General features: G+C 37.8%; 1 protein-coding gene across 2 annotated transcripts in view; it reads right to left on the bottom strand.

Annotated features, from left to right (window-relative positions):
• Nucleotides 1–20,442, bottom strand: part of pds5b (PDS5 cohesin associated factor B) — a 47,189-nt gene that overhangs the window by 23,485 nt on the left and 3,262 nt on the right. For both annotated transcript variants that reach the window (XM_079609586.1, XM_079609587.1), the window contains exons 2-7: nt 4,970–5,096; nt 4,351–4,554; nt 3,857–3,943; nt 3,675–3,772; nt 1,321–1,447; nt 549–629 (exon numbers count right to left, since the gene is read on the bottom strand). In XM_079609586.1, the coding sequence (XP_079465712.1) occupies nt 549–629; nt 1,321–1,447; nt 3,675–3,772; nt 3,857–3,943; nt 4,351–4,554; nt 4,970–5,077 (705 nt within the window). In that variant the 5' untranslated portion in view covers nt 5,078–5,096. The remainder of the gene's footprint in view (nt 1–548; nt 630–1,320; nt 1,448–3,674; nt 3,773–3,856; nt 3,944–4,350; nt 4,555–4,969; nt 5,097–20,442) is intronic.

Raw genomic sequence — 20,442 nt, 5'->3', positions numbered from 1 at the left:
TTTAAAACTCACTGCATATCCGTCTGGCAGCAGATCTTCACATGCTGTTGATTAGAGATTAGTTTGAGGAAGCTGGTATTAGATCAAAACAAAAAAGTAAGTGGCTTCATCTTTGGGCTGGAGGGGAGCGCAGATGTACGAAATAGAAAGAATAGCCGGCCTTTCTGATCTATTAGGGTTATTGAGAAGGATTCTCCTCTGCACTATCTCTGGCACTTTTAATGAGCACTGCAGGGAATAAGGTTCGCAGCATAACAGCGCTGCATGCTCCTGCGGGTGTTACTGATAAATGTGTTTAAGCTCAACACGCCGTTTGAGCGTGGAGAGGCGCTCTTGATCTCCGGTTAATGTTGCAAGCCTCAACGAGTTTTTTGAAAGCAAAAGGGCTGGAGTCAAATCATTGACGTTCATTAGGGATTATTCACGATTTAAATAAACGAGAAGAACTTACTCGCGCCCTTGTAAGTCAGCATGATTTTGGCACAGCCGTCCAGAAATAGGGTGTATGTTCTATGCAAAGTTAACTATTATAAATCACGTTTACTCACGTTGGTAATGTATGGCTCTATGGCCTGAGCGGTTCTCTTCAGCAAGGCTTTGGCCAGATCGTACGCTTGCTTGTTGAGATTCTGCAAGACAAGGTGGAGGAAATGAATAATTAAGGTATGTGTGAAAATCTCATGAAACCTGTCAAGAACATGTCCTGGTCTTATTTTAAATAACATTAAATTAAAAAATAATATTAATAAATTAAAAATAAATTTCAAAATTACTGTAAAATAACTTGAAGATAATCAACATTGAAAATAATAATTTAGGGGTAAAGTATGCAAATTGACATGGAAAATAATTTAATAAGCCTTATTTTCTTTACATTAACATTGACTTTTTTTTTTCTTTACTTTAAATTATAAAATTAAAGGAAGTTAAAAGAAATACCAACATGATATAAAAACATTTAATTTAAATAATGCATTAAAATGCGTTACATTTAAGTATGCAAAAAAATAAAACTATATTATTAAGTTAACTTCAAACAAAGCTAAACCCAAGAAGCTAAAGTTCTGCTAAAAGCTTCATTGTATTATCCACATTAAAATTCATTATGTAAAAATTTTAATGTAATGTAAAATACATGACTAACATAAGTAATGACTTTTTAAATGGCTTTGCAATGCACGCAACAAATTATGTAGACACATTAATACAGTATTATAGACATGCAATTATAGGCCACAAACACACACACCCGTGTGTGTGTGTGTGTGTGTGTGTGTATTTCTTTTTTTTATGAGAATCAAGTTTATTTGTTCTCTGTACCTTGTGTGCTGGGACCAGGTTAACCAGAACAGTATCCAGGAGTTCCTGCGAGACAGAGTCGCCCTCGCAGACAATTGAGCTCATGAGATCCACCATATGCATGTGGACTTTCTGGTTGTGTCCATTGCTAAAAATAAATAAATAAATCATGGTAAAATCAAGAACTGACCTAAAAATCAGGTGCACCAGGCAATCAAAGTGAAGCAGCGCATGATGGGAAGCAAGCGCAATGGGGCAGAGAAAACAGAAACACATCTAGGTTTTTCCATTTACACATGAGAGCCGAGCGCTGCAGTGTTCTACTCATAGAGGACATTTCCGACTGAGTGAACATCAGTGGCTGAGATGAATCGCCCCATATGCAGCCTTTATAGCACACATGCAATGAAGGGTTTCCACCTGGGATTCGCACGCATCATTGTCACCTGACCGAATGCAGGGAAATAATATCGCCGAGCAGGAGGCTGACAGTTCATTAGGACATAACAAATAGGCTGCAGCTTCACATTTGCATCTCAAACCGAAAACAGCAAAATAAGGAGGTGCTTTACTGAATTATGACAGTTGTTATTGCAAGATTCAACGTTGCTCTCTCTAACCAAATGGCAGCACTATTACAGGATTACAAAAACTACTGGGTCATGTAATTAATACTCACAATAATATTTTTGGTGATATAAAATTAGCAAATATCACTCAAAACATCAAAGGGTTTCCCAGACTATGACTATGCATTTTCATATGACTATGCATTTTCATTATCATTAATTTTCATTTTATGTAATATTAACCCTTAATGTTACCCCCAAATGATAATTTAAAGTCATCGTTGTGTTAAATGTAAAAAAAAAAGCATCAAACAGACCATAATATTTAGATAAATATATCCTTCGCTTTCGCTGCCGTTGATATCCCACAATCTTGTGCTTCTCATTCTGTGACAGTTGAGCTAAAGATGGTGTCTGAAAGATGCGGTTGGAGGTCAGTTGTGTAAATGCACATTTATGACCAACGTTTTCCACTCTTGATGTCATTCCACTCTAGCGATAAATTACTACTGTAGAAATTAAATATTTGCTTCGTTTTCCCCAAAACTCGCTCCATTTTGCTGTGGATCATTACGCCGTTACGCTGCCTCCGAAGTCTGTCCGAAGTCCCTTTCAGGCAAGTCATTTCACTCGGTGGCCATCTTTGTAAAGCCTAAATTCTGATTTCCACTGAACTTTTTTGGGATTCTGTTTTATGATTTAATACAAATGTATATAAACTTTAACAATTTAATCAAGCTTTTAAAATGTAATCAAATTTTTTGTCAAATGAGATGCTGAGCAAAAGAACTGTATACATTTAAAACATGGATGTAAAAATATCTGGGTTGTTAAATATTCCTTAGAAATAATAATATTATTACTTCGAGAAGTTCATTTAAGTATACAGTAGTGATATATTTCTGTTATAATTTATAAGTTAAACTGAACTTTTATTTTGACGGTTTGTCATGAAGTTCTTTCAGTCTGTATTTGACGGTAGTTTTTCTCAAATGAAACGGTGAAAAGCTTATGAAGGGACTCTCAAAGCAGCTCTGGAGATGAAGTTCATATGTTCATGTCCTCATACAGTATATTGAGACGGCAGATGCTGAAACCACTGTGAGCGTCACGTGTGCGTCAGTTTGTGTATCAAGCGCCATTCATTCACACAGAAATCACTTATTAGTGACATGACCTGAATGGCTGTTGTTGCGTTTATTTCTGCTGTGTGATAGGCTGTTAGATTAAAAAATTAAAATGAAAAAAATAAAAAATAAATGTCCAGAGCTTATTTTATCACATTCTCGAAATGAAATGGTTTATCGCCCAGCCCTATTTTCCCAATTGGTGACTGGCTCTTTTATTTAGAAGGCGGGACTTACTCCGCATTGGGCGGTGCACTTTCTCCCATTCAATACGAGTGCACCGTCTTTGTACATCTAAAGTCTTTGGTTTCGTGAGGAACCGTTGTGCGCAAAGGCTGCCTACAACGTTATTGCCTGATAAGGCAGTGAGGCAACAAGTCAGCTGCCTACGTTTTCGGACGCACCCACGGAGTCATTCATTTGTTTAGTTCGTAACAGTTGTAACCGTAACAGCTGATTCAGTCAGGAACAAAGTAAATGGCTCTCGTTATTCCAATTCTTCAAAACGTGGATTCATTCAGAATTTAAACAACATTGTGTTGACGCTCAGAGATGCACAATTGTTCTGCATGTATGTGTGTATATACACACACACTACAAAGAAAATGACAAAATACTTCTATATAATTTTCTTACTATATTGAATGCTTCAATGGTTAGACGTGCACAACAGACTCACTTGATCACTTGAAACAGTGTTCTGTAGAGCTGAGTAAAGATCTCATTACTGTCCTCCAATTCAAAGCAGATGTTATAGGATTTCACCCAAGCGATGTTCTAGGGAGCCAGAGGGGGAAAGACAAGGTCAGAAAAAAACCATTGTAAGACCTTGCTTCAGAGTATATTAATTGGGTGCCATACCTCCAGAAGATAAAAATATCGATTAAACTGGGCGCTCTTGGTGTCCTCCAACCCTTTCAGCTGTCGAGTTATGAACATGAAAATATCCTGAGTGGAAAAGAAGAGCACACAGTTTTAATATTTTAAGCACCTGCAAAGGCAAGGCTTCACAATGCATGAGAGACCGCAGTGTTATTTTAGTATTTTCTGCAGAACAACTCGATCCCTTGTTGATCCCTTGCTGTCTTTTGTTTAAGGTGAAGAAAAAGACACATGCACACATAAATATCACCCTTAAAATGATACAATCTAATAGTTCTTTCCCAAAATAAACCAGAAATCACAAATTTTTTCTTAATGGGGCCATAAAAGACTTAAAAGTATTAGACTGGTCATGTGACCTCACCATGGCAGCCATGGAGGGAAATTAAAATGTAATCATGGATATAAACATTTATAGTTCTTCACTGATATGCAAAAACTAACATGCCATTCAATAGACTGAGTTTTCCAACCTTAAGTTTATCAGGTGATGTGTACGGTGCCTCGGGGGCGTAGATGCGAAATATATCTGCAAGACAGCAGGCCACGAGGAGTCTGACATCTTTGTCTGGGTGTTTGAGGAAAAAATCTGAGGCGAGATGCAAGGCCAAGTTCAGATAGAGTTCCTTCTCCTCCTCTGAGTCCTGGTCCATGTCCATGAAGGTTTTCACCACCATCTGAGGTTGAAAAACACCATAGAGCCGTGTGTCAACCACACATCCAACTAACAGTGTGATGTAAGACACTCTAATGGGAAACACACTTTCACTTGGTAGTCTTACTTAAAAATAGACATAAGTGACGAAGCCACAGAGGGAGGAAACTGTATCTACAAGCTGTAAAAACTCCTTGAAATATGAGCATAAAAATTATAATTTCATTCTGTCTGATAAAACTTCCGCTGAGGTTTCCGTTTGTGTATCTGTGTAAGTGCTCTGTAGAGAGCGTTACAGGTTTCGATTTACAACTGGTTTTTGCACTGTTGAGCTTTATAGCCAAATCACAGGCATGTCTGTTGAGCATTGAGCAGATTGTTCCTCATTGTTCCTCAATGGATAATTCCACTTTGATGAATGACAGATTGTTCCTCACCTTCAGTCTCCGAACCATCTCCTCCTTGGAGATCTTATCGGAGATCTCCTTCACCCCCGGCGGGTAGGTGATTTTGCCGTCCGTGGCTCGATTCTTGGAGTGAGCCATGCTCTCCAATCAGTGATTGCTGAGAAAGAGAGAGAATAAAAAGACATGAATATGAACGCTTATAAATGAACAGGGAATTTACATCAATTACTCTTTTGGAAAATGTGCCATTAAAGAAATGATCTAATGGATTCTGTGTGTAAATCCTGGAAAAAGTTAAGGCAAATTCTATTTTTTCTTTTTTTAATTGCAGGATGCTGGCCAAAACCTCACCTCCTGTGGATGGTTAAATATTGACACCTCTAAAAAAATCAATTTTAGAAAGAGCAGTCTCATGCATTTCATTGCCACATAAGACATTTAAATTCAAAGAAATGCTACACTTTCAAATCAAGGTGATGTGCTCAAGCTGATGGTTTTGCCGATTATCCAACTAAAACACTACACCCACATATCAACTTTAACACCAAGCGTTCTAAATCTAAATAGACAAGTCAAAAATGCATAAGTGAAGTGTTGTGCATGTTCTTCAGCTGTAATTCATGTTATAAACAAGTTATAACAAGTTATAAACAGCACATTTAAGCCTACTGGCATAATGCAGAGTAAAGATTAAATAAGGAAAGACACTATCAAATGTTTCATGAAGCTAAGTTTTTGTCCAAGTAACAAGAAGATGGAGAAAGATGCATTGCTTGTAATTTTTTAAAAGGCAAATACTCTTTAATTTACATCACATATACCGGCAGACATGATTAACCGGTATGGATTTTGGACTATCAAATCGCAATTATGCTCATGTGACGTTGCTGTGCTACTCAGTCACAAAAGCTTATCGTTTGCATGCGTTTTTAAGTATCGCCGTTTAAAAACAAGTGATCTTTAACCATTGAAGCACCATAAGGAGTGAAAAACTTTGAAATCGCGATTTCCCAAAAATCGTCTAAACCTCCGCTCTGAGTTTGCATGTTTTGATGTCTACATATTCTTTTTTCAAGAAATTACTGGATGTAGCATTTCTATCATTGAGAAGCAGCCAAATATTAAAGATTGTTTACATTTTAATTAAATGTAATTAGGCCAATATTAAACAAGGATTTGATCTGCTGTAAAATGTAACAACAACAATCACTGGCGCGTTGGCAACTTGGCACCCTCTACAGGCATTTGTTATAATACATAATGTTCATAAGTTGATTGTCTATATATTATATTATGCATTTTAACAGTGTTTTTCTATAAAACTATATGATTACTTGATTTTGATACTTAATTTGAAACAAATATTATTGCCTCAAGTGTAATATATGGTTTTGAAGTCATTTTAAAGGCTATTGTTTGCTTGGGTCTATTTTTATTACCATAAAAAGAATTACTTGATTAGTTGATTACTTGATTAGTTGTCAAAATAATTGACCCATTACTCAATTAACAAAATAATAGTTAGAGACAGCCCTACTTATTAGGGGTGTAACGATACACATTTTTGTATTGAACCAAATTTTAAAAAAATTGTTAGTAGTCACACTGGCGAGACCACAACGTTGCCCAACATCAAATGGCAAATGTAATGAACGAAACAGCGCTACTCATTACTTTGTGCTTCACGGACCGTTTATGAGTTTGGACCAATGTCAGTGCAGTGCGAGCCGATCTTGATCAAGCAACAGCGGACCGGCCCATGAAACGTAGATCAGCGGCCTATTGGTTATTTTCTTGATTGACACTGGGCTGGCCCAATAACATCACCTTTAAACACCTCCCCTTTTGGGCTTTGAGCGAGTGTGCCGTGTCAGTGTGTATCTGTCAAAATAGTCTGAGAGATGGAGAAGAAACGCAAGGAATGTGCAGAGAAATAGCGTGGAAAAATAGATACAGCCCCTTCAAGCAGACGCTGTAAAATGTGTCAAAATATCTGTTTTCTGCAGCAGCAGGACCTTCATCAGCTCCAGTGGCTGAAGATCATAGTGAGGAGGATCAGGATCAGGAGAGAGAGATGAGAAGCAGAACTACATTCAAAACACTTAGGCTATGTCATGAGCGTAGGAAAAATTACCCAGTTACGCTTTATTTCCACATTTGCATAGTTGACGATTGCCGGAATATACTAAATTTAAATGAGACGCGTTTGTAACATTTCTTGGTTTAATTTACACTGAATATGGGCTGGAGCTTTTAATTGACCGTTCGCAAAACCCCGCCCTCGAACGGTTCTCGTCCAATCCTAGCTCAGCAACTGTAACTAAGGAGAAGGACCTCCGTCAAACATTCCGATTTCAGCCAGATAGTGCAACGATGCGCCTATGGCCGTGAGGTCTGCACGGGCTTAAAACTTGCTGTATTTTATGATTGCTTGCAACTATTATAAAAAAAATAGGCTACATGTACAAACACCGTTTCACTACGGCACTGCGGCCCCTCATCAGTCAGCAAACAAGAGGAAAAAAAAGAGAAAGAGCACGGACTTACTAATTACGAAACTTTGATGTGGTTGAACAGGTACACTCAGTCACAAATTCCTCTGGAACTCAAGCATTAAACTTTAAAACAAAGTTTGCGCAGTTGCACAACTATTTACACAAATATATCCTTCTCAGTAGGCCGAGTTATGAATGAAGAGAACAGCATCGAGAGTTGATGTTTCAGCGCGTCCTCTGATTGCAGTGTTGTGACTGAAATAGCGCGCGCGGGAGCACATGCGCAAAACAGTTTTGTAAAATGATATATGATCAAATAAAAATGATTGATAAATAATTTTACAAAACTGTTTAGTGCATGTGCTCCCGTGCGCTATTCTGTCTATATTTCTGTCGTGCACTGGAGGATATGTCTGCTGCATTACTCCAAAACCAGTCACTTAATGTATGGAGCTCAACCCAGCCATGGCTATGGTTCTCAATTGTTTGACGGGCGTAGTAACAATAACTAAGGGGCGTGGCTTTTGCGAACGGTCAATTTTGAACTCTCAAAGTGCACCTGATTGATGAATTTAACATTAAAATGCACAGAATTTTCATTATTTGTATCATCCTTAAAAGATTACCCCCATTTATAAAACTAAAAGTTTCAAGATGTAGGAAAACTCACTTATTTAAAAATAAATTTTCTTTTAATAATTTTTATTTATTTTTTTAAATCAAGGAAATTTCTCTGGCATTTCTTTCTTTTTGCTGTATTGAAAACGTATTGTGTCGTTTCGAACCGAACCGTGAATTTTGTGAACCGTTACACCCCTATTTATGTGTCAAAGTGACCATGTATATTTAAAGTAAACACATAGTAATTTATGTCTTGAGTGAACAAACAGTTGAGAAAGAAAACGCATGAATGAATAGATCAATGCAGTCGGTCTTAAAGTGACAGCATCCAAGTTTACCTGCTGTCAGGGCTGCACAATCGGAACACCGTGGAACTTTTGACCTAAAGAGTTGAAGCATATGAGATATTTTAAATGAGTCCTCAGGCCAATATACAGTGTTTGACACTATCAATGCTCCGAGCGGGGCTGCCCTCTTGAAATACCGCCTATGTAAGTTTGGAGGAGACGGACCGTCTTTGGACAGGTCATGTGACCTGGAGAACGAATCAATTTACGACCGTCACGTGACCACAAGCTCTGATATGCTCAAGGAGCTAACGCTTTTGCTACTATTTTTCCGCCTGCTCGACTCTTGGTCATGGCTGAGGCAAGGAAAGTTTAAAACTGCTCCTGAGGAGGCAAGAAAGAGAAAATGCGAGAGGGATCGTGCTCACGGAAAAACAAGAGGCTCTCTTGTTTCTCCCCGGCTCTCCCTCGTCGTCCTCCGCGTCCTCCTCCTGTTTCAGGAGGGGACTCTGAAGATTATTCAAGGGGCGAAGAAAATGATGACTGAAAATAAAACATAAACATCGGCATAAAAGTGGATATATAATGTAATATTTACTGCGAAGTCGGGAATTCGTTTAACAAAACTGATATGTCAAAACCTACTGCCGTTATTTGTTGGCTTCAGTTTGTTTGTCCTTTTACACATTCATATAACTTATGTTCATATAACTTATATTTGTGGCTTATATGATTTTAAATTTAGATACAAATGTCTATGTATTATTAGAGGCTTATATGATTTTAGATTCAAATTCATAGTTTACTACAGGAAAAACACAAATAAGACGACGCAAGTCCGATCTAAAGATAAGATGACTCCAAAACAAGCACAATAACAACTTAGTTTTAGGTACAAAACGTCTATAACCTGCTCCTGCCGATCGACTGTCCTGCACAGTTTATCTCCAATCAAACACACCTGAAGCAAACAATTAACGTCTTCAGGATCGCTTGAAAATTAAAGTGTGTTTGATTAGAGTTGGAGATGAACTCTGCAGGACAGACAGGAGCAGGGTTGGGCACCCCTGGTCTATGCGACTTACCTGACCAGTTATTTTCGGTTCACTTTTGTGCTATTCATTTATTAAGTGGATGTGCTCTTTACTTTTGCGACAGTGCTGCGGCGCTTGTGGCCTCTAGGGGCACTCGATGTGAAAGTTACAGGTCTAGCGCCCCCAGTGGCCAAAAGTTCCACGGTGTGCCTTTAACAAAAAAACATGAAATTGCGCTTAAACCGATTTGGCTGTTTTTGAATTTGACCTAATGCATTTTTTAGACAATCTTTTTTTTACATTTATCTCACCTAAATGTTTGTTCACTCATTGTATTTGTGTTTTTACAATGGGGTAATTTTGTTGTTAAGAGTTTACAGAACACAAGGAAGCTTGATTTCAATCTTAGAATTAAAGTGAAACAAATAAATACAATAGAATAAAGATACAAATGCGTTTTCACACCTATAGATCGCTTGTTTTGTTCCAAAACAGGGACTAATTTGTTACAATGTTGCAGATTTTTCTTGATACAGTTCGCTTTCACAAGGCAACCTTTCAAAGCATACCAAAATGTGTTCACAAGTCACATGCGAGTACAACTGTCCACTTATTGGTCAGAGTTTCCTCTGCATCTTCCATCAAGATGATTGACAAGTTTGCTTCCTGAGCTTATTGTGGCTTTATTTGTAATGGACTACTTGCACAACTACTTCCGCATTCTAGTTGGTACATATCGGGAGTTTCCGGTTAGAGCGTTCAGCGCACCTACATACATGAGGAATGCAGATTATCACTGTTTTATGGCAGGAAATTGATTAAAACAATGAATAATGATCTCTGTATTAATTATCTTGAGCCTGCCTATAAATATATTTTCTTTCCAACTGTGCATTCTGAATAATAAATAGGCTAAAGCTGCAGCAGTATATGCTCCTAGGCTAGTCCTATATGCTCGTCTTCTCATTAACAGTTATTTTCTCTTTCTGACATTTCATACCTGTTGGGTTTACATTTCTAAATGAAATTGACAATTAAAAGGATTGCTTGTGTGCGCTGGTGTTTATTCCAGTCTTTTAAAATAGTTAAATGAATGAATGCTCACGAGGTGCCTGTAACGATGTTAAATAGGCTAGGCTATTATTTAGTCAATAATGCACACAGCGTAGAGGAGAATGACAGTCAACTACTTTGAATATTATAGCATTTTGGGCATAAACATCTAAATAGTGGAAAAAGATTGACATTGAAAAATGACACTAAATGATTAAAATATTAATCCAAATAAATCAATGTTCGTGGTTCGTAGGGTACTGATGTTATTCATCTGTTCTCACACACTTGAGCATCGCGGTCACTAGTTTAGACGAACACTGACACCCTGTGGTGAAATAATGGCGTATTTTATTTTTAACACCCGCTGCTTTCTCAGATCGGCATGGGTTGGATTAAAACTTCATGTTCCGATAAGTTTGGAAAATTCTGCACACAGTAAACATTTGAATATATCTTCTCCTGTCAATAAAAATTGCCACATTTTAAAATCTTATTGCGGACACTCATTTTAGGTGGCGTTTGTTGAACTCATTGACCACAGTAGCCTACATTTGAAAGTAAACATAACCGGAAATAAGTGAGACGTACTATTTCCAAACGGTGCGTCACGAAGCTCAGTGAGTGGTCCATAGTCGAGAGACACACGCAAACACTATACGAATGTAGCCGTCATTGCCGCTGTTAAATTATATACTACATTCGTATTAATACTACAGCAAATTGAAACACGCTCTCTCTGGAGCTCTGAGCGTTGTCTAGAAGTTATCAGTGTCAAGACACATACAAACAAAATATGAATGTTATAATGCAGCTAGAGCAGGAATCAAGGCTTCATCAAGACAGCATTCTCGCACGAAGCTCAATTACACAACAGAAAGATGAAGAGGTGCTCTTTTGGTTTTCAGCTTTGACAACTAATGTGCTCATTCACAGAATCAGACACTAGCCTACTGCTATTTATATAGCACATTTCCCATTATGAATTATAATACCATTTGTTTTGTTGGTCCCTTAGGTCGGATTGCTTTCACACCTCAAGCGAACCGCCCCAGAGTTCGTTTGTAATCGTCCCAAGACCACCTCGTTCAGGCGGTCTTGGAGCGATTGTTTTGGTGCGGATCCGAGTGCGATTGCCGTGTTCACATATGCCTAAACGAACCGAACAAAGGGAGAAAATGCACCAGGTTCCGAAACAAACTCTCAGGTGTGAAAGCACCCCCTAAGAGAAGCGTTTTTTGGGGGTAGGTCTAACAGTATTCAGAAATACTACAGACACTGAGTAAAGTAATCAAATTTAGGATTGTTGGATAGTTTAGTCCTGTAAATTAAATACATAATCCTGCTATCTTTTGCTGTTTTATCAACATTAATGACAGACACAGGCTGCTGTCACTTTAAGAGCTTGTGCACACCACGGATCCATTATAAAAAGCATGCGAGTACTGAATAGTTTAAAATCGATTGAATGTTTAAATTGATAAGACTAGGCGTAGCTCGTCTGTATGGGATTGATTTTGATTTAATCATCTAAATAGACCTCTATACACTGAATTAATAATAAATTGAACATGTGTTTAGCATTCTGCAACAAATTATTTGTAGGATTTTTTAGACTATTTTAAGTCGTAAAGTGAGCAGGATATATATTAAAATTCAGCAGACATGTATCATGCATTTGGTCTCTGAGCCCTCCCCAGCTCCCCACAAATTTCCAAAGTAAATAAATATGTGGTGAAAAATTATAAATGATAATAAAAAAACTTGAGTGACGATGCAACACCCGAATGTGCAAGTGACAATTGACCCTTCGCAGGGAGCTTGATTGACAGGCGATCTGCCCAATCATACCATCTGCCATTTTGTCCGACAAAGCAGTCAGGAGAGTTAGTAGATTAACATGGGAGGATTTGAACTTGAAAAACAGGAGTGTACTGGTGCCTTTCCGCGGTTAAAACAACACTCCTTATGTTCATTCATGTTTATTTGATGCTATATGAACTAGAAGGAAGAGATGATCGGTTCATGAGGAGCTTTAACTGAGGCTCTACAGCGATCTGTCAGACACATGAAAGAGCCACAAAACGATATTTATTGTTTAAATTTCTTTTTTTTAACAATTACCAAATTTGAAAGGCGAGACCTTGTTTAATATCAATGTCTGTCCTCTCTGTCAGCGCGTTGTCAGTGCGCTTGACACTTGCCATGTGCAACCCATTTTGAGAGACAGAGAGAGAGAGAAGATGCAGCACTACTGAATCACTTACTTACGCTGTTTGTGAAATTGCATCTCGCAGAGGTTTAAAATGACTAGAGATGCACCGATTAAAATTTTATAGGCCGATTCCGATTTTTCATTGAGTTTGACCTGCCGATGCCGATTTTAACCGATTCTGATAAAATTTTTTCTAACCACTTCACAGCACACACAAATATTTATTTTTATAAAACACTATATACTTTTAACCAAACTGAATAATAAAAACAAGTTTAAATGGGTACATTTTCTATAAATATTTTTGAGTCTTTGTTTTCTTTTCTGACATAGCCTACTCCAGTTCTTGTTAAAACACATCACTAGACAAGCAAAGTCTGTGCATTTTGGGCACTTTTTGTGTGAAATCATATTTATTTTGTCAATCAAAAGTGTGCTTCACTTTAATTGAGGATGATCAGCACAACAAAAATAGACTCTGCGCCGAAAGTCCCGCTTCACTGCTGCTCACGCGACGCTCCTGCTTGCGGTGTGAACGCACTCATTGATAACATGCATGCCGGAAAAAATACGCGCCGCTCACGCTTGCGGTGTGAAACCGACGTTAGTGTTGGGCGATATGCTCCATTTTCATATCGTCCTATCGTCAGCCTGTGAGATCGGCGATACACGATATTATCGTGAAGGGGCGGGGCTTACTTATTTGATTATTAACTTGCTTTTTTACTTATTAATTTGCTTGTTTTATTACTTCGTTTTATATATGAGAATCTTTTTCTATTTTGCTGGTAAAGGTGGAGTGTTTATTAATAGGCTAAATCAGGTTATTTCCCGGTATAGTGAGATAAAAAAAAAGATCAAATCATTTTTGTATCTGACTCAAAGTATTTCAAAATGTCAGCGGGAAATTTACGGACACACATCCTGTCATGCCGTTACAGATGCAGCATTCTGACTGTAGGCTATTTCTGCATGAGATTAGAACACGTTTTAATAATTTATTGGATCAGGAAAGATCGGAGTTTGGGATTATGTCCTCCTACCAGTGCTCTCTCTGTCTGGATGCACTTCACATATGCGCTCTTCAATAAGCGCAACGAACCGGTTAATGTGTTTTAAATGCCGGGAGAAATCAGAGTCGATCGTTTTATACTAAAACTTCTGACTTGACTCCGATAAAGGAAAACAGTTAATGCGTTTATATGACCACATGGATTGTCAGTTTATTCAGCATAATCAGGTTAAGTAGCCCATGTGCTTGTAAACGCGCTCATTCGCTGGCTTCTGTCAACGCCACATTCTCCTCTCAGAGACGACGATGGATAGGCTATATAACGGTATAGCAACTATCTTAATTTACTGCCTTAATATTTCTCTTGTGGACCTACATTAATGACAGTGAAAAAATTAGAAGAATATTTATTGTTAAACAAGTGTTTAAAGAGTTGTGCTGTGTTCGTGATCTAAAGACATGTTATTAGGCCGCCGGCTATTTTAGTGATATTATTATTAATATTTTGTAATTGTATTGTTTTTAGTGTTATTAATGTCATTAAATGTTTTGTTAACTAACAAATGTGTAACCATAATGTGCTATGAAAACAATAGGCCTACTGACGAACAACAATGCCGTTTTCATCTTGGATCTATAAGAATGATGCGTCCGTTAAAACAAGCACTTGTGACAATTTGTGAATGGATCACCTTGCAATTCAATTTTAATGTGGATGTAGTTTTTTGTGTGTCGGTTTAAAAAAAAAAATCTTGGAATCATCATACGCGCGTGATGTCGCAAGTGTTAGGCTATGAGGTGATGTCGTTAAATTTAGGCAAGGCAAATTAATTGTAGTTCCTAATACACGGTTTCCTACATGTGCGTTCCGCGTGCACGCGTGATGCTTATGTTGATGTTAATCATGAGGTGCCCGAGTGCATTTGACCGGCATACAATTGTCATATGTCAGCGTGAAAATCGTCCAATTCCAGTCGCCAGCCATCAATCGGTGCATCTCTAAAAATAACTGATTTAATTGTATAATCTGTGTGGTTTAATTCAATCATAAAACCATTGCGGGAATTTCCCGCATTATAAGTGCGAGACCTGCGGGAATAATTTAAATTATGTGCAATATACACAATGAAATTCGAGCCCTGGGCTGTGATTATTTTTTATGCACAGCTTGTCAGTGAAGCACGGCTCTGTGATCAGTAGTAAACGCTGCTGCATCTGAAAGCACTGCGAGTTTTAGTTGTTTAGGCTATAACATGCATTTGAAAAAGCAACACGCATCAAACATCTTTCCAAACATTTTATAAACCTCTTGTCCAACAAAAGTCAACATTTAATAACATGTTTTTACTCCAAACTCACTTCATAACGATCCTTCTGTGATATGATGTGGCTTCTAACACAGAATAAGGCACACAACATATTTCATAGTATTCTATACAGTGATGAAGGCTTGAAGATCTCTCAGACAAACCATACATTTTTATAGTCGTGTGTTTATTAGTCACGTTTAATCAATCAAAGCGTAATCTTCTGTTTAATCAGCTACAGGCAGCAAATCAGGGGGAAGCAAATCTGGGCGACACAACCCCACCGCTATTTCAGCTCCCCCTCCCCCTTCAAAACAATGAAAGCATGGCGAAGCGGCTCTCCGCAGCTCTGCTTTCGTCGGCGAAAAAGTTAAGAAAATCGACGCCAAGCCCTCAGTACTGTGTTTTTGATGCACTTTAATATACTGTATGGAAAAGATGATTCTTATAAGTACTTTATGTATAACTCTGAAATTGAGAGGGTTTTTTTGGTCCTATTTTTTTTTTTTTACTTGAAAGAAAACGCTAATGGAGCACTTTTATTTAAACTTAAATAAACTAATAAGCTATCATTTATTTTTCTGGACAGTTAAAGCAGGACTATGCAGTTTCGGGAATTTCTTGCTGTATTCTCGTTTTTTGCTCACAGGTTTCTCTATAGAGCTCCCCCTACAGCTTCAGAATAGATATTTGACAACACTGTCAAAAAACTTGTTGGCGACTCTCAGATACCAGAGGCTAGTAGATCAACGACTAGAGGTCGACCGATTCATCGGTTTTGCCGATTAATCGGCACCGATTGTTGACTGGTGGAACTATCGTTATCGGCAAAAATATATACAGATAGTTTTTCCTGGTTGCGTCCATTGCTGGAGCGGCTGAGAAGCGCGCGCTGTCATTCATTACACAGTGTCAGAGCTGAGAAGGGTCTGCTGGCATGATGCAGTACAAGAGCGGCCTCTAGAGGTGTAATAAAAACTCGTGCCTCGTGTTGTTTATTTCGACACGTGATTCTGCGTGCTGCACTGAGAGCACATGCTGCGGGAGAGCGCTGACATCAGACGCGTGTTTAAAGCACCGACAGCTCAAATGTATGTATACAGTACATTGTCATATCATTATAAAGTGATTAATTTGTTGACTAAATGCTGCATTAGTAGAGAAAGAACAGCACAACAGTTTGTTTGTTTGCCTTCGAGGCTGAGAGGACGCTAACATTAGTAACGTTACCTCAAGCGGTTAAAACACTGACAAACATAAACGTAAGTCCGACCCGAATGTTTAATGTCACAATTATTACCTCTATATTTGCATTAGTTCATATCCAGCTGGTCACTTTTATGCATTAAATATGCAGAGAAGTTGCATATTTAAAGCTAGAGACGTAAGCAAAATGATATGTTCATACAGCCGACAGAAACATAAACGAATCAGAAAAGCATTCGATTTCGGTTATTTTTATTTTTTTTCATCTTCACTTTAATACAAATTTTGTTACTTTTTTATTAATTAAGTTGGCTTGAAAAGAACAGTTAAATAGTTACATTTTGAATGTAACTGGTTTTATTTGTTATTTAGAGTATTACTTTTTGTTTCAGTTTGAATGAATGTCTTTTATTGACTTAAATATTTATTCACATTTATATATTTATTTAATTTAGCATGTTTTCATGGTTCAATACAGTTTTTTTTATTTTTATAATAAAGTTCAGCACTGTTTTACTTGGAGTGTTATGTTTGTTTTTATCCAGTATCAATTTTAAAAACTATCGGTTCATTAATCGGTTATCGGCAAGTATGGCCCAACCTAGCTATCGTTATCGGTAAAATCCACTATCGGTCGACCTCTATCAACGACATCAAAGCAGACGGGACATTCTTTACAACGTCTTCTTCATTCGGGTTCGAACAGCGTGAGGGAGAGCAATAATGACAGAATTTTAGCAGATTTTTTGCCGTAAAGCAATTCGTTACATCACGAGACCTGATATCACGCGATACTTCCTGACGCGGCGGCCCGCCGGCCCAAAGTTGCTAGGGTGGTTTTGCCGCTCACAGGCGATAGGGGGGTGCGAGACGACCACCATTCAACTCGAAAAAAGTAACATAACCATTCCAATGACTTCAAAGCTGTTCAGTTAAGGTAAAAAAACCTGCATAGCTCACCTTTAAAGCTAACCATTAATATTTTGTTGTTACTTAAAGTAGCACTTTTCAGGACAAATACTGCATGATGCAACATAACACTGTCTCTGAGTAAATGTAATGTTTGTTACCTCAATAAATTTAAGGTAATTCTTAGTTATTTTATTTGCATTTTAATCATTAGCATTAAAAGCACACTTTTTTTACGACTAAAAAAACTGAATTCCCAAAAATTAAAACGGGAAAAAAGGAATTTGCACAAATTAAAACGGAATTTGGGGGGAAATTAACTTATTTTTATAGGGCCCTAACTATGCTTTGCTTGTCATTAGCCAAGTTTACATCCAGTTGTTGCGCTGTTTTGTTATTGATAGGGCTGCACGATTAATCCCAATTTCCATGTAATCGCACTTAAATCAAGATGTACGATTTTGAAATCGCAAAGGCTGCTATTATTTTCTATGCGCAGCTTGTCATTGATGTACGGCTCTGTAAACGCTGCTCCATCTTTAAGATTATTTAAGAAATATTTAAGAAAATGACAGCTCCGAACCGAAGAGACGCGCACTTTAGTTTGAGGTAGTGCTAACAATAATAAAGAAAGATGATGATCATCATCACCTTATCTGTTACCACTGAAATTCAGATGTAGCCTAATGTATTTTCATATTTAAGCACTGTATCACACAAGTTGCAACTTACATCTGTGTCATTCTTTTTGGTGATATGGTCCCACACACTACTTTTCTTTGCACGCTTCCTCCTGTCGTCTGCGCTGGCGCTAACCTTGAGTCTGTTAGCCTGTAGCCTTTACTTTTCGCAAACCTTGTGAGCGCGCAAACCCAAACGCTGTGACCTCGCGCCAAATGTTTTTATTGGTTTATTAAGTACAAACAGGCGAGTTATGAAAATTTGAGCGTGAGGAATTTGCTCACTTCACACAAAAATATATTGGAATGAAAACAGGGCTTAGCCTATGCAAAACTATCCATACGATGTTGCTTTTCCACTGCATGGTACGGCACGGCTTGGTTAGCTTTTCCACTGCAGCTTAGTAGCCTACCGCTTCAAAGTGGGTGTGATTATAGATGATCGTTTTAGTTGAGCCGCCTATACTGCCGTGACATCATCGTAAACGCAAAACACAAGAGCAATGGAGCATTTTGATGGAATGGTGTTCTTGATTCTCGGCAAACGGATGTTTTTCCAAGACGAAGTTTGCAAGACGAAGTTTGTTTGTTCGGGTTTGGTGTCTCGTGTAGCAAATCCAATGACGCTGGTAGTGACGATTCTCTGACCAATCAGTGATCTGTAGTGTTTACAAGTCACATTTTACTATCTGTACAGCTCGCTTGGAACCTCAAACGAGGTGGTACTATTTAAGTGAACCGTACTACCTAGCCATACCATGCAGTGAAAAAAAGCCATACAGTGGAAAAAAAAACATATCACATGCTTTTCTGCATTTTGGGAAGGTTTACATTTACTAAAGACATAGCCTAAACAACTGTGTTTACGAAGATACTCACAAAGACAGGCATTTTGACACACAAGTGTGTGTATTTGACTGTTCGAGCCCATAAGATAAGTACTCGCACACTGTATGAGCAGCAGCTTTATGTGCGCTGACTGCACTAGAGGTCGACCGATTCATCGGTTTTGCCGATTAATCGGCACCGATTGTTGACTGGTGGAACTATCGTTATCGGCAAAAATATATACCGATAGTTTTTCCTGGTTGCGGCCATTGCTGGAGCGGCTGAGAAGCGCGCGCTGTCATTCATTACACAGTGTAAGAGCTGAGAAGGCTCTGCTGGCATGATGCAGTACAAGAGCGGCCTCTAGAGGTGTAATAAAAACTATCGCTTGTGTTGTTTATTTCGACACGTGATTCTGCGTGCTGCACTGAGAGCACATGCTGCGGGAGAGCGCTGACATCAGATGCGCGTTTTAAAGCACCGACAGCTAAAAGGTATATATACAGTACATTTTGTCATATCATTATAAAGTGATTAATTTGTTGACTAAATGCTGCATTAGTAGAGAAAGAACAGCACAACAGTATGTTTGTTTGCCTTCGAGGCTGAGAGGACGCTAACATTAGTAGTACCTCAAGCGGTTAAAACACTGACAAACATAAACGTAAGTCCGACCCGAATGTTTAATGTCACAATTGTTACCTCTATTTGCATTAGTTCATATCCAGCTGGTCACTTTTATGCATTAAATATGCAGAGAAGTTGCATATTTAAAGCTAGAGACGTAAGCAAAATGATATGTTCATACAGCCGACAGAAACAAACGAATCAGAAAAGCATTCGATTTCGGTTATTTTTTTTCATCTTGACTTTATTACATATTTTGTTATTTTGATTAGATAATCATCAAGTGTTTATAAAATAGAAGCAAAAGTGTGAGACTGACTATACATGTAATATTTATGTAATTTCAATGCTCTGGCATTGTAGATATTTAAATTTGGCCATCTTTAAGTATGACTGTTTGGCTTGAAAAGAACAGTTAAATAGTTACATTTTGAATGTAACTGGTTTTATTTGTTATTTAGAGTATTACTTTTTGTTTCAGTTTGAATGAATGTCTTTTATTGACTTAAATATTTATTCACATTTATATATTTATTTCATTTAGCATGTTTTCATGGTTCAATACAGTTTTTTTATTTTTATAATAAAGTTCAGCACTGTTTTACTTGGAGTGTTATGTTTGTTTTTATCCAGTATCAATTTTAAAAACTATCGGTTCATTAATCGGTTATCGGCAAGTATGGCCCAACCTAGCTATCGTTATCGGTAAAATCCACTATCGGTCGACCTCTAGACTGCACTGTTTTTCTTGAGACCGTGCAATAACTCCACTCTGGTGATGTGACATGACTGTGGCGCTGAAGTCTGACGTCATCAGTTTGCAATCGGTTGGTGAGATCTGGCTATTTTAGTGACTCCCGATCGAGTCATAGATCAATGTGATTATCGATACCGATCTGCGGCCGATTGATCAGAACATCGCTAATATGCGTTAAAAAAAGTTTGCTGTCTCTAGCCCGTTTCAATTCAATTGGCCTCTTACCATTAAAATGGTGTGCATAATGACATCATCCCTAAAAAACAGCAGTCGCATAAGTTTTGTTGTATCGCTAAAAAAAATCTTCCCTTGAGCCATTTCCATACATAATTTCACAAATTGTATCTTTCACAATCACATCTCAAATATTTGTCAAATTTAGAGTAATGACACAAATTACTCACGAAATTACAAATTACTACTGAAATTCACTAGTTTACAGCTTACTATTTTCACAAATAATATCATTGAA

Source organism: Phoxinus phoxinus (assembly GCF_949152265.1).
Source record: "Phoxinus phoxinus genome assembly, chromosome: 4".
NCBI classification, from domain to species: Eukaryota; Metazoa; Chordata; class Actinopteri; order Cypriniformes; family Leuciscidae; genus Phoxinus; species Phoxinus phoxinus.
Note: the sequence above shows the minus strand (reverse complement) of the source record. Positions and strands in the feature narration are given on the sequence as shown.